General features: G+C 56.9%; 1 protein-coding gene and 1 long non-coding RNA gene across 3 annotated transcripts in view; one reads left to right on the top strand and one right to left on the bottom strand.

Moving 5' to 3' along the window:
- The window catches only part of LIG1 (DNA ligase 1), a 42,001-nt gene that overhangs the window by 5,165 nt on the left and 23,659 nt on the right, over window positions 1-13,177 (bottom strand). For both annotated transcript variants that reach the window (XM_012533476.3, XM_049703657.1), the window contains 13 exons: window positions 12,256-12,336; window positions 11,908-11,964; window positions 10,943-11,115; window positions 7,900-8,066; window positions 7,402-7,478; window positions 6,442-6,533; window positions 6,110-6,209; window positions 5,031-5,116; window positions 4,430-4,545; window positions 3,343-3,438; window positions 1,240-1,350; window positions 624-695; window positions 55-199 (listed from right to left, as the gene is read on the bottom strand). In XM_012533476.3, coding sequence (XP_012388930.1) covers window positions 55-199; window positions 624-695; window positions 1,240-1,350; window positions 3,343-3,438; window positions 4,430-4,545; window positions 5,031-5,116; window positions 6,110-6,209; window positions 6,442-6,533; window positions 7,402-7,478; window positions 7,900-8,066; window positions 10,943-11,115; window positions 11,908-11,964; window positions 12,256-12,336 — 1,373 coding nt within the window. The remainder of the gene's footprint in view (window positions 1-54; window positions 200-623; window positions 696-1,239; window positions 1,351-3,342; window positions 3,439-4,429; window positions 4,546-5,030; window positions 5,117-6,109; window positions 6,210-6,441; window positions 6,534-7,401; window positions 7,479-7,899; window positions 8,067-10,942; window positions 11,116-11,907; window positions 11,965-12,255; window positions 12,337-13,177) is intronic.
- Window positions 9,105-9,486, top strand: LOC125962735 (uncharacterized). The gene is made up of 2 exons (XR_007474394.1): window positions 9,105-9,238; window positions 9,272-9,486. It is a non-coding gene; the product is annotated as an uncharacterized LOC125962735 (long non-coding RNA).

Genomic DNA, 13,177 nt, shown 5'->3' on the forward strand with positions numbered 1-13,177 from the left:
TGCAGATCTTGGGGGGTGGGCGATGGGGGCGCAGACCTTGGCGGATGCCCTCACCTTTCACCGACTGCTCCAAGAACTCGGCGATCTGGTCCGTGTCCTTGGTGTCCAGAGAGGTGGCAAAGACAAACTCGCCCTCCGTCTCCACGAAGTTCTCCCGGAGCAGCTGCCGGCGTCGGGAAAGGGGCTCACGTACCAGGGACTGTGGGGCAGGATGAAAGAGATGGGGCATCATCGTGGAAATAAAGAGAAGAAACCCTGACCTCGGGAGAAGCAGGAAGCGGATGGGTCACATGTCATCATGTGGCTTATGGAAATGAGTGCGAAGAGGGGCATTATTTTATATTTTTGCCAATTCTCTAATGTCTGGCTTAACAGAGGCTGGATTCTCACATCTGCTTCTGCATTCGGACGGCTACAAAATGTCGTTCAGGTCGCAGGACAGGAAGAAAATCCCCCTCACACAGATGCTGGGAAAGGGAGGGCCTTACAGTCCACATTTTGAGAACCACTGCCCGAGTGTGGCCTCCGGGCTCAGTGATGAAACTCTAACCGCTGGCTCCCAAGCTCTCTCCCCTCACCTCAAGTCATGCCCCAGCTGACCTGGACACGATGCCAGAACTCACCTCTCCATTGAGGTAGATGAGGTCGAAGGCGTACAGACACACCTGCACCTGGATCTCTGCCGCGTCCACCTCCTGGGTCAGGGCAGGATGGAGACCAGGAGCGGGTGAAGGTGAGACGGGGCCCAGTTGGGTCCCTTCCCATTATGCCCGAGGCAGACACCCCTGTCACCTGCCATCCCCCGCTTCTCCCCAGCCAACAGGCCGCACACCTATGAGGGCATCAATGCTGCCAGCCACACGCACTGAATTGGGATGGCTCTTGGCTAATCCCAACCACCTCATTCACCACTGCTAGGTATTTGCTCTCCCAGCCTCCCTCGCAGCTAATGGGGGTGACATGACACAACTCTGGCCAATGAGAGTAAAGAAGATTGCTGGGGTGCAGGTTGTGGGGGCTCCTAGAACAGATCTTTCATAATAAAACAGATGTTGGAAAAGAGGCCTTCCCTCCTTCCAACTTGGCATGCTGGGATAAGAATGTGATGGCTGGAGCTGTGGCAGCCACACTGCAAAAGGCTGAGAGAACTACAACCCAACTGATAGCTCTGTCTCTCTGGGATTGCACAGGACTGGGTGGAAGATGAGGGCAGGCGGTGGAGGGGCGGGCAGAGGCTACCTTGCGTTTGCGGGTGGTGAGCACTTGGAATGGCTGGATCTGCTTCTTTTCCCGGTCCCAAGCCACAGCTTCCGCGTCCAGGATGAAGGATGTGACTGATGGGAGTTTAATCTGAAAGGTGAAGAGGGGGACCCAGGACTGGTGAGAAGTGGCGGATGAGGCCAAAAGACAGACGCAGGGAAACAAGTATCTTTTTCCTTCTGCAGCTCTGAAGATCCACTGACAAACTGACGTCAACCTTAAAGAGACACATGTGAACACAGACCCCTTCTCTTGTTCCCCACTGAGAGGGGAAAAAAAACTATGTTTTCTGAGGACTTACTATTTGGTCCCACAAGCTGGAAACCAAGGAGCCTTTGTCATCTTCCTCTTCCTCCCACTTCACACTCAATTACCCCGTGAACTTGTCCGTTTCCGCTCTGAAACTGCTAAGCTGTCCACCTGTCACCACCTTGCTGAGCCCAGTCCAGCCTAAGCCACAGCATCCTACTGGTCTCCCCGCTCCTGCACTGACCCCGTCCAATCCACTCTCCTCACAGCAGCCAGGCTGCTCTTGGCAAACCCCAAATCTGATCCCTTCTCATCCCTGCTAAAAACCACCCCACAGCTCCCCAAAGCTGTGGGACCTCTCCTTGGTCAGCCCGTGGCCCTTCCTCGCCTCACCTGTGCCCCTCAGACTCACGCTCTGTACCCCAATGCACTAGCCTTTCTGTTTCTTGAATGGGCTGTGCCCCTCCAACCACCGGGCCTTTGCACATGCTGTTTACGCTAGAATCTGCACGACTCCAGGGGCACCATTCCCACTGTACCCTGGGCTGTGCTTGGTGATGGCCTTGCTTTCCTGACACCAAGTCTAAGTCTTATTCTTTTAAAGGCTCCAATGAATGCTGGACCTTTTCTTCGGCGCCCGATCTCTGAGTGTACTCATAGAGGCAGCAGCGGGACTCTGATGGAGATCTGCCTGCCCTGCCGTCTCTCTTAAAGCCCCAGCCTCCAGCACAGGGCTCAGCACAGGGCAGTCGCCCAACAAATACTTGTTGAATGAATGAGCGAAAGAAGCCAGATACAAAAGACCCTGTACTATCACCACGTATCTGGAGCTCTAGCAAAGGCAAAAACGAACCTGTCCCAATGAAAAAGCAGATCAGTGGCTGTTGCCTCAGGAGATGGCTGATGGGGGCGGGGACAGGGGCCAACTTGGCATGGGGCATGGGGAAACGCTCTGGAGTGACGAAAACACGGAAACGTTTTACATGCCGATTATGTGGGTGTATGAACTTGTCAAAACTCTTCAAACTCTATCAGAACCTTTTACAAAGCTACACCTTAAGCTGGTTTAAAACAACAGTGCTTGGCATGTACCAGGAACTCCTTTAATGCCTGTGCCGTACGTATACTGTTACTTCTGTCCTGCTGCTTTAGGAAAGAGCAAGTTTCCTTATTAATTAGGGAAGGCAGGAGAATGGCTCTCTGACTCCTAAAAAAGGCCCCAAACCGCCCCCTTGAGGGCAGAGACGTCCCCGGCTCCAGGGCCTTCGAGACCCAGCCCTAGTTAGGCTGTGGGGCCAGTCTGCAGGCTGCCTTCACCCTCATCCCAAACCCTCTCCCTGTCAGAGAGCAAGATTCTGGCTTCCCCAGCCTCTGCTGCACCAGAGTGGCCATGGCAACCAGTGCTGGACAAGGACCCCCATGCTGGAGTCAGCCGGGGGTGGTAGGAGGTACCCAGAAAAGCACTACCTTTGTGGGAAGGGACAGAAGCTGGAACCCCTTTCCTGACTGTCTGGAAGCGTGGTGGCTACTTGGAGACCATAGGGGACAGGCACTGGGATGAAATGGAACCAGCCAAGGACAGCAGAGGACAGAGGACCAAGCTGGGTTTGGGAGGACCCTGGTGCTCAGCTGAGCCAGCCTAGGGCCACCCGCCTTCAGATTTGAGAAGAAAATAACATCTGCAGTTGTTCCGTTATTTGCAGCCCAACACACTCCAATCTCCTTCCCATCAACCCCTGCTGTGCTGAGCTGGCTGGGCTGGGCCTTAGTTCCCTGCACCCGTAAGTGCAGCCCCGGCCCCCATGTGAGTGAGAGGCAGCGGCAGGTGCCCACCTTGTGGATGCGGCTGATGATATCAGGGTACCTTCCGGTATTGTCCTCCTGATTCCTGCTGAAGATCTTCACCTCCCCGCCTTCCAAAACGTGGATCTGCCACAGTGGGGGAGCGGAGAGGGACTCAGGGCCGGGTCTGCCCCCAGGAGCCCCTCCTCTCTCTTCTTCACCCCACTTTCATTGGCAGACGGTTCCAGAAGCTCTGGAGAAGGTACTGGTGCAGAGACCTGAGTGAATCCTCTCCTTGGTTCAAACAGCACCTCCCAACCCTGTGTGTGGAAGTCCCCGCCACCTCTGCTTCATCTCCGATCCCTACCCTCCTCCCCCTGCAAGCACAGGCACTGACCCTGCGTGTATGTGTTGATCTGTCTGGATGTTGTTAGGCCGTAAACATCATTCTGGGTTTTATGATTTTAATTTATTCATTTTACTACGTCTGGGCCACAGTCCTTGAGTAGTGCTACATATGTGCCACCTAACACGTATATTATCCCAAGAAATAGTAGTGTGTGTGTATGACGTAATATATGACTTTAAATATATGTATTTTTTAAAATCACTGTCACTATGGTAACTCATTTTGTTCATTTTCTTCTCGGCACTGTATTTCAAAGATCCATCTGCGTTGTTAAGCGTCTACTGAATCCACCGTGTGTAGCCTCCTCAAGGCACCACAGGGTGGCGCCCGCCAAGCTCGCTTATCCATCCCCAGGTGAGGATCAGGGCAGAGCCGGCCCCAACTCCCCCCAGGACAGAAGAGCCACAGGGAGCATCCTTACAGCCCAGACCAAGGACATCTCCGGCCCTGGGAGGCACCCGTTACATTAATACACCCACCAGCAGGGCACGAGTGCAGCCAACGCTGCTTGAGCTCCCACTGCCGTGGGTCAGGACTGTGACGATATCATCAAAACTGATTCTCAGAGAAGCCAGTCAGGTGGCTATGAGCGTGGATTGCCCGGAGATGGGAACTACAGCCCCGAGAGATGCGCACGACCAGATGGCCTGGAACTCAGGTCTGAGGGACCCCATGGCCCTGCTCGACGGCATGCCCCTTTCTGCAGAAGGGATGTGTCCACCCCCTTACCTGTGCCCTCTGCCCATCATATTTGTACTCGCAGGTGAAAGCTGCCTCCTCAAAGCGCCTCAGGACCTCGCTGACGCCCCGCGTTGGGTGGGCCAACATTGGTTTCAGGGGGACCCCTGGGGGGGTTGCGATGAGAGTGAGGTCAGGTAGGCGGGGTGGGGGGGCACATTAGGGTGACAACCTCAGGATGACGAAGTGATGAGACAGAGGGAACCTGGGTGGCTGAGCCCTGGAGTGCCGCGCAGCCCCTCCCTGGCCTCCTGCCTCCCTCTGGACTCTTACGTACAAGAAAACAAGAGTCTGTCTGCCTGCCTGCCTTGCCTTTTGGGGTATCTCTGGTGTAGCAGCTCTAACACAGAAGCGGGAAGTCCGAGCAGAAAAAGAATGGCTTTTGGCACAGGGGACAGGACTGACTTTGGAGGAGAGGGTCCTGCGGCTTCTGAGACGGGTGCGCTCTGGGCAGCGGGCCCTCCCATGGCCGCCCTGGAGGGCAGAAGCCAAGGCCAGGTGGAGGGAGCGGAGCCTGAAGGCGGCCAGCCCAGCGCCTGGGGCCCAGGGTGAGGCTATAGACCGACTCCAGAGGGGCCCGTGGGGCTGGTACCTGGGCTCAGCCTGCAGTGCTCCGGGAGCCGCTCCACACCGTGCTCCAGCAACACGGGGACGATCCGGTCCAGGTCGGGCACCTCGCTGGGGTGGGGGGTGAGAACAAGGTGGGGCATGTGTTTCTAGAACTCTGCTCTCTGGCTACAAGATCCACCTCTGCCTGCCACCTGGCCCCAGGGCCTACTCCTGCCTATCCCCGACTCCCCTTGTCGCCCTGTTTCTGTCGCAGTCCTCCCTCAGTGTCACTATATATCACTCTGACTGTCTGCCTCGAGCCGGGCCCGCCATCGCTCCCGTCTGTCATCATGAGATGAGCGATTCTCTACCTGGGCCACATGTCACAGCCACTCAAGGATGTGTTCAAAAGTGTTTCTTCAAGGCCAGCCTCCATTTGCAAAGATTCTGATTTAACTAGCCTGGGCAGGCCTGAGAGCGACAGTCTGTAGGTGCCCACGCAGGGGCAGAGTTAAGGCTGCTGCCCTGGCCCCAGAGGCTCTGCAGGGCTTGTCTGTCTTGTGTATCCAGCACCCAAGGGGCCTGGCCCAGAGCAGGTGCCCCGTGGGCATTTGTGGAATGGCTCGTTTGCCCTCCTGCCGCTGACACTCCATCTGGGCTGTCACCGTCCCGCTGTGGCCAGCCCTGGGTCGGTAGCTAGCCAGGTCCCTCCATGTGGCTCTCTCTGGAGCCCTCACCATCACTCCACAGACGTCCTCTCCGTGACTGTCACGACCCCTCACTGTGCGTCAGTCACTAGCCCCCATCTGGGGCTCTCGCGGCCTTTCCACATGCGCAGTCCTGTTTGGAACTTGAAAACCTCTTGATACCTCCTCCTCTTCTCTGTGTCTGCATCTCTCCCTGTCCCTGTGTCACTGACCCTTCACTGTTGGCCATCTTCCCGATCTTTGTCACCATCTCTGTGCCCAGCACCAGTCTCGTCTGGATCACCACCCAGTGCTCTGTCACTAGCCCTGTGATGGTCACGGATGCTTGCTGGCTGCTGGCCCCTCGGGCCCTTCCCACCGCCCCCCTCTGGCTCCCCCCACCCCCCTCGCTCTGCCCAGGGCCCCTGGAACTCACCAGAACGTCTGCTTCAGGATCATGCCTTGCTCCTCCAGCCATGTCTTTCTGGCCTCTGCTGTCTTGCCCTTCCCAGCATCCACCACGGCTGGGGGGAATTCTAAGACAAGCCCCAGCAGAAGAGGCTTTGGGATGGGCCCAACCCCGCTCAGCCACCCGAGTCCACGGTGGGTGGTGGCGCCGGGGATGGTGTCCGCAGGGGAGAGAAGCCTGGAGTGGCAGTGGGAGGTGGGAACCACGTGTAGGCGTGGGTGTGGGCATGGACTTCTGACAAGGAGAAGGGCAGCCAGGTTAACTCGAGTGTGGGCACGGGGCCGGCCACGGGGGCTCACCTTGACCTGGCGGGGTGAGGCTCACGGCCTGGGCGAGGGCCGCCAGCACTGACTGCTCTGCCAGCCCGAGGCGCAGCCGTCCACTCAGGGCTCTGGGGAGACAGCAGGTAACGGGGAGTGGGCTTGTCCGTATCTGTCCGACCCCGCCCTCTACCCCTTGCTCCTCTCTCCTCCAGTCTCCCCAACCTCGACCCCCTCCTCAAAACCAGAGCAACCTCCAGAGCCGGAAGTGACCTGAGATCACACAGCCCCGCTTAACAGAGGAGGAAACAGGCCGGCCAGTAACCACCGTGACTGCTGGCAGCGCCTGCGGACAGAACTAGGGGCCTTGCAGGCGTCTCTGCCTCTCTCCTCAGCTGCGCTCTGAGAAACTGGAGTGGCTCAGGGAAGGTGGGGCAGGGCCGGAGCTGGGCCTGGAACTGGTAGGCAGCCTGCCCCAGGGGTGCCAGAGTGTGATGGTCAGGAACCTGTCCCCGCCACATGCCTTGCTTTGAGCCAGCAACCTCAGGCAGGAAGCTTCACCTCCCTGTGCCTCCATCTCCCCTTCTGTAAACTGGGGTGAGGCTAACAGGGCCCACCTTCAAGAGCCGCAGGGAGGAAGAAAGCACGTGGCATGGGGCAGGGTACCCAAGAAACACTCCAACGACTATGTCGGACAAATACTTCAAGGATGGCTACCACTTGGCTACCTTGCTTACCGTCCCCACTCAGGCCAAGGCAGACATCACTAATCAAGCGCGGCACTCTTCACCCACGAGCCCCCACCCTTTTCCAGGCAGTGCTACTGAGAAGAGGAGCCAGCTGTGAAAGGAAACCTATGTTCCCATCCCGCCCCCTCAGGGCCCACGCTCCTCTCTCACGCTGTTCTCATCCAAGGGCGGTCGGGGCACTAGCAGTGATACAGCTGCCAGTCCCTCTCCACCTTCACCTCTCCCCACCCTCACAGGCCCCCATACTCACCTGGCGATGAATCGTGCTTCTGAGTGGCGGCAGGCCACAAAGAGGCCTTTGATGACATCCATCTTCTTGGCTGTGGACTGAAGATATGGGGGAAGGGCAGTCAGTGCCTGGGGTGAAGGGAGGAGAGGGGAGCACACCTCCCCACCAACCATGCTGCCTGGGGAGCTGCCACTCTTGGAATACCTGCCCCCCATCCCCCCCTCGCTCCCCCATCCTACGGCCACGCGCTCACAGCGCGGTGAAAAGCTCGCTCTCTTCTTGCCTCCCACCCTAGCTTTGCTCAGCACGTGTTTATGGAGCCGTGTCCCACGGCCTGCACTAGATCAGGGCTAGACTCTCAGGAAGAGGTTCCCTCGGTCTTGAGAGCAGCAGAAGGAAAGGAAGCTCTGATCCCACAAGCAGGACCAAGGCGATCCAGCCCTGAACAGTCTAACCAGAGCCTTTTGGGTCCCCAGGGGCAAAGGGTCTGGAGAGGGGGTGAGCCGCCTGCCCACTCACAGCGCTGCCGGCCAGCTGCGCGATGTCCCGGAACTTGGTGAAGACGCCGGAGGCGGTGAGGGCGGGTGGGGGCAGCATGAGCCTCTGGGTGCTGCGGCTGCTCTCGGCCACCAGCCCCACGTCGCCCTTCTCGGCCGCCTCGGCCCGGACCGACTCGAGCTGCCGGCCTTGGGGGGCAGAGAGAGAGGGTGCTGAGGGCAAGGAGAGGTGTGGCCACACGGCTCCCGGCTCCAGGCAGCCTGGATGATGAACCCGTCTACACCAGAGGGCATGTCTGGGGTGGTGTCATCAGTGTGTAGACGGGACTTAAAGCCTTGGGGTGGAATGCGATCACCAGGGGAGCAAGTGTAGACGGAGAAGGCGGCCAAGGGACCCTCTGCCTGTCCTCCAGTCGCTCACTAACATCCTCCGGCAGAGCCCAGTGGGCCTTTGCTTGTTTTCTGTCACCTTATCCTTTTGAAGTCATCAATTTAAATACAGTGGAGGTGCTCTGGCCTTACTTATTGTCTAGGCTGGGTCCCATGGACACCCCTTGCTGTAAGAGTTGGCGGCTGGACCCCTATGTTCATAGCAGCACTAGTCACAATAACTAAAACATGGAAACAACCTGAATGTCCATCAACAGATGAAGGGATAAAGACGTGGCACATACATACAGTGGGGTACTACTCAACCATATAAAAAGAACGAAATAGTGCCCTTTGCAGCAACGTGGATGCAGCTAGTGAAGTCAGACAGAGAAAGACAAATACCATATGATATCACCTATACGCGGAATCTAAAATATGACACACATGAACTTATCTACGAAACAGAAACAGACTGACACAGAGAACAGACTTGTGGTTGCCAAGGGCAGTGGGTGGGGGTAGGGAAGGAGTGGGAGTTTGGGATTAGCAGACGCAAACTATTATATATGGGATGGATAAACAACAAGGTCCTACTGTGTAGCACAGGGAACTATATTCAATATCCTGTGATAAACCATAATGGAAAAGAATAGGAAAGAGAATGTATATATATTGGGTTGGCCAAAAAGTTTGTTTGGTTAGTGAATACATTGTTCAAGAAAGCTGTTGGTGAAAATGAAAAATGTGTCTTTTATTTTTACTTAAATCCGAACGAACTTTTTGGCCAACCTAACATATGTATAACTGAACTGAGTCACTTTGCTGTACAGCGGAAATTCACACAACATTGTAAATCAACTCTACTGCAATAAAATACATTCTAAAAAGAGCAGGAGGCTGGGAAGGTGGAGGCAAGTTATCACAACAGCTCTGCCTAGCCGTTCTCAACCTATCAGAACCACAGGCCCTTCCCAGGACAGGCATTTTGTGTCACTCCTCTCTACTCCGGAAGAAATGCAGAGATGACACAACTTACCCACACGTATCAGGTCAGCACAATGCCCCAACTCATGTACGAAGGCAACAGAGGGAAAGCAATTCACAATGAAAAAGCACGCATTTCAATCTCTGGCCGCTTGGCCAGAGATTTTTTTTTTTTTTTTTGACAACGACCTACACTTATCTATTCCATAGCGTCGCCGATACGCAAAATACAAAGCAGGTTCTGGTGTCTGGATCCACGCCAACTCACTTCCAAAACAATTATATTCCAAAGCTTCATCTGGAAGCCATGAGGACATGACCGAGTTGCCAGGCCCCATGCCTGTAAGTGCTATCGCCTGACCAACTCTCCACACCCCTTGGGCCAGGCAGCCGAGGGGGGCCTGAGGAGACACGTGTGAGCGTGAACACGGAAGGGCAGAAACCGCCTCGGCCCCTCGGTCCCGTCTGGCAGCGAGGCCGGGCAGCACTGGCTGCCGCCTACTCTCCACTCCTCACTATGTAAGGAGGAGAAATCCTTCTTCCTTTGCGCCAGCGTGGCTGGGTTTTGTGTTACTGGCAGAGGGAAGTATCCTAGTGGACACAGTCTGCAGCGGGTCTGGTGCGATGTCAGCACCTAATGAATGTGTCTTGATCTCGAGAACGCGTGGGAGGGTTCTGATCTCAGCTCCTCTGGTTCTGACGACCCCATGACTCTCTTCCATTCCCGGTCAATCTTCCTCAGGCACCTTGTCCTCTCACGAAACCCTCAAACCTCTTCTTCCTTAAGCACTGGTGCCGCGCAAGGTGTGACTCAAAGCCCTGCCCCTCTCCTCCCCAGAGACCCTCTCCCTGGGCACGAGAACTGGCCAGCACGTAACCAGGCCTCCAAAGTTCAGGGCTCCCAGATCCTGCTCTGTGACCCAGATCTCCTGAGCTTTGTTTCCTCAATTGTTGGGTGGCCCACAGATACAGGTTGGTCCCAAGCTGAATTTAGTAACTTCCCCTGGACCGGCCTGCCCCTCAAGGTGTCCTGACCCGGTGGTGGGTCCATCATGATGGACCCGGGGGTATTCTTCTCACCTCCTCCATCCCTGACCCCCGCAGGCAGTTCCCTCCTGGGCCCCGTCTCCCTTCTCTTGCCCTCTCCTCTGCTGCCCACAGCTCCCCTGGACCTCTGCCCCACTTCCTCCCCGGCCTCCTGGTTTCCTGTCCATCCTCCATACGGGCCCAGAACTAACCCTGCCCTTTGCCTGCTCAGGACCTTTTCACAGCTCCCTGACACCGTCACAATAAACACGGAGCATTCCAGGCCCTTGGTGGGCAGGAGGCCCCATCCACATGGCCAGCCAGCCTCTCCTAAGCACCGAGGGCTCGGCCCTTGGAGGCTGCCGGCCCCGCCCACACCCTGCTCTTTCCTCATCTCCCCTCGTGATTCTGCTGGTCAAAGCCCAGCTACTTCCACAAGCCCCAGCCCTCAGTCCCGGCCCCGTCCTGCTCTGGGCCTGCAGCACCTCCTCCCACCCCGACCGGGTCTCAGCGCAGACCTGGTCCTGCTCTCCCCCTGCACCCCGCTCGCTGCCCTGGCTCTCCCCGTCTCTCCACCTTCCCAGTCCCCCTCCATCATCTCCCAGGTGCTCCCGGCCTCTCCACTCCCTCCCTCGAAGCTCCCCCCACCACCGCTGGGGCTTCCACCACAGCGCCCCCCTCACCTGTGGCCTGGGCCACCGCCTTGAGGAGGATGCCGTCGCCAATGCCGAGCTCCAGGCCCTGCTGGGGCGGCCCCAGGCGGTTGAGGCTGAGGTAGAGGACGGGGAGGAGGTCAGCAGGTGTCAGGGCCGCCACGGAGCGCAGGAGGTTGCTCAGTGTCTCCACCATCCGGAGCCTGCAGGAAGGGACGGGGCGGGGGGATGTGTGTGACCACCTGGCGTTTCAGGACCAATGTGGGGCGGCGGTGGCGGGATAAAAGGAATCCGGGAACAGAGACGAGGAGAGGGCTCACGACCAGTGCCCGTGTGTGACCCGAGCCACAGGCACCGTCACAGGCTGCTGGGGGGAAGAGGAATTCCATTTGACCGTCGTCTGTAGAGAAGTAACAGCTGACGCATATGGACTGTTTTCTAGGTGCAGGCACTGGTGTGAAGCCCTCTGCATCCTCTAACTCCCTGAACTCTCACAGCTCCCCTGAGCTAGATATTATTCGATTTTACAGGCAAAGGAATGGAGGCGTGGAAAGATCGTGTAACTTGCCCAAGGTCACAGAGCTAGTATCAGACTGAGATGGGGTTCTCGCTACAAACAAGACCTGGATTTCCTCTAACGTCGAGGCATGTCAGTCAGGTGGCGGCTACTTCTGACTACCTAGGCTAGACTCCGTTCCTGCCACCAGGAGGTGGGGACTGTTTCCTCACGCCAGGGGTCTCGGCTCACCCTCACATCTTGCTCTGACCCACAGATGAGGCAGAAATGATGGCTGGGCCTCCTGAGCCTGGGCCTCCAGAGGGCCTGCAGCCACTCTCGTGGCCATGCCCGTGCCCTGTGATCTCGTGTGTCAGGGTGAAGCTGAGAGAGGAGAGGTTAAAAGGATTAAGCAGCTGGAGGCACAGAGGCTGCCAGAGAGACAGAGCCCGAAGGGCCCTCACCCAGCGGCCCCGGCCAGGCCGGCCTGGTTAATTACCGTGCAGAAACCTCTTCGATCTTCTCAAACGTCCGGGCCACAGCCAGGTAAGGGACTCTGCGGGAGGAAAAGAGAAAGCAAGAGCTGTGCGTACACCCACGCTGCCCCTCCAGCCACCTTCCTCCCCACACCTCCCTGGGGACAGCCTTGCTAAATCCCCAGATGCACGCAACCCCGCCCAGCCACTGCCTGGGGCTTTCTCTCCGTCCCCTTCAGAGCTGCCGATGGTCCCCCCAAAACACGGAGGGGAGAGATTTGCCAGTTTTCTCCCACTGAAGCCTCCGGAGACAGGGCCTCCCGCAGTGCCAGGGACTGGAGAAGGACAGTCTGGGGAGGGCCAAGCCTCACCTCTGGCCCACCTTCCAGCAAGCATCTTCGACGGGATGGTAGTTGTTCTTGGCAGGATTGTAGCTGGATGGGTCCAGGTGTCTGCGGAGGGAAAAGGGAGACTGTAGGGTAGATGCCTGGGTCGAAGGGAAGTCATTCCTCCCGCTAATATTTATTGAGCACCTACTAAGTGCCAGGTACTATTCCAGGCACAAGGGCACAGAAGAGAATGAAAACAAGTTTGCTAACCTGGAGCTCACATTCCAGAGGGAGAGTCAGGGGGAAAAGACAAAAAAACGTTAAGTGAATAAATCATTTTAGATAAAAAATATTTTAGAAAATCAAGTAGGGGGAGGAATCACGATGGTAGGTGCTACTTCAGAGGGCCAGGGGAAGGCCAGAGGAGATGTTTGGGCAGAATGATGTGAGGAGTGAGCAGTGTGGGTACCAGAGAGAGGAGCATTCCAAGTGGGGGGAACAGTGAGTGCAAAGGCCCTGCGGCAGACACACGCCTGGCATGTTTGAAGAAAAGAAAAGGGGTCAGCGTGGCTGGAGTGGAACAGCGTGATCTGAATGCTTTTCAAAGTCCACTCCAAGAGGCAAGGACCTCCCCCGGCCTCTCGGCCAATCCCTCCCTCACACTCTGGCTGGAACAGCAGGAGGAGGGTACAGTCCCTGGGTGCCACAAAGAGCCAGGCACCGTGTTAAGAGCACTACATCTGCTAGCAATCAGCCCTGTGGGCAGGGACTCTTCTACCCTCCATATCCAGATAAGGAAACTGGGCACAGAGTGGTTAAGTAGCTCACTTGAGGTCACACAGCTAGTAAGCAGCACAGTTCCAGAGACTGTTCTAAACCTCTACATTATACATGCCTCTAGAAATGCCTCATACTGACCCCAATAGAGCCACCGCAGTCACGCTCATTTGGGTTAAAATCCCTG

This window comes from Orcinus orca, chromosome 20, assembly GCF_937001465.1.
Source record: "Orcinus orca chromosome 20, mOrcOrc1.1, whole genome shotgun sequence".
Lineage (NCBI taxonomy): Eukaryota > Metazoa > Chordata > Mammalia > Artiodactyla > Delphinidae > Orcinus > Orcinus orca.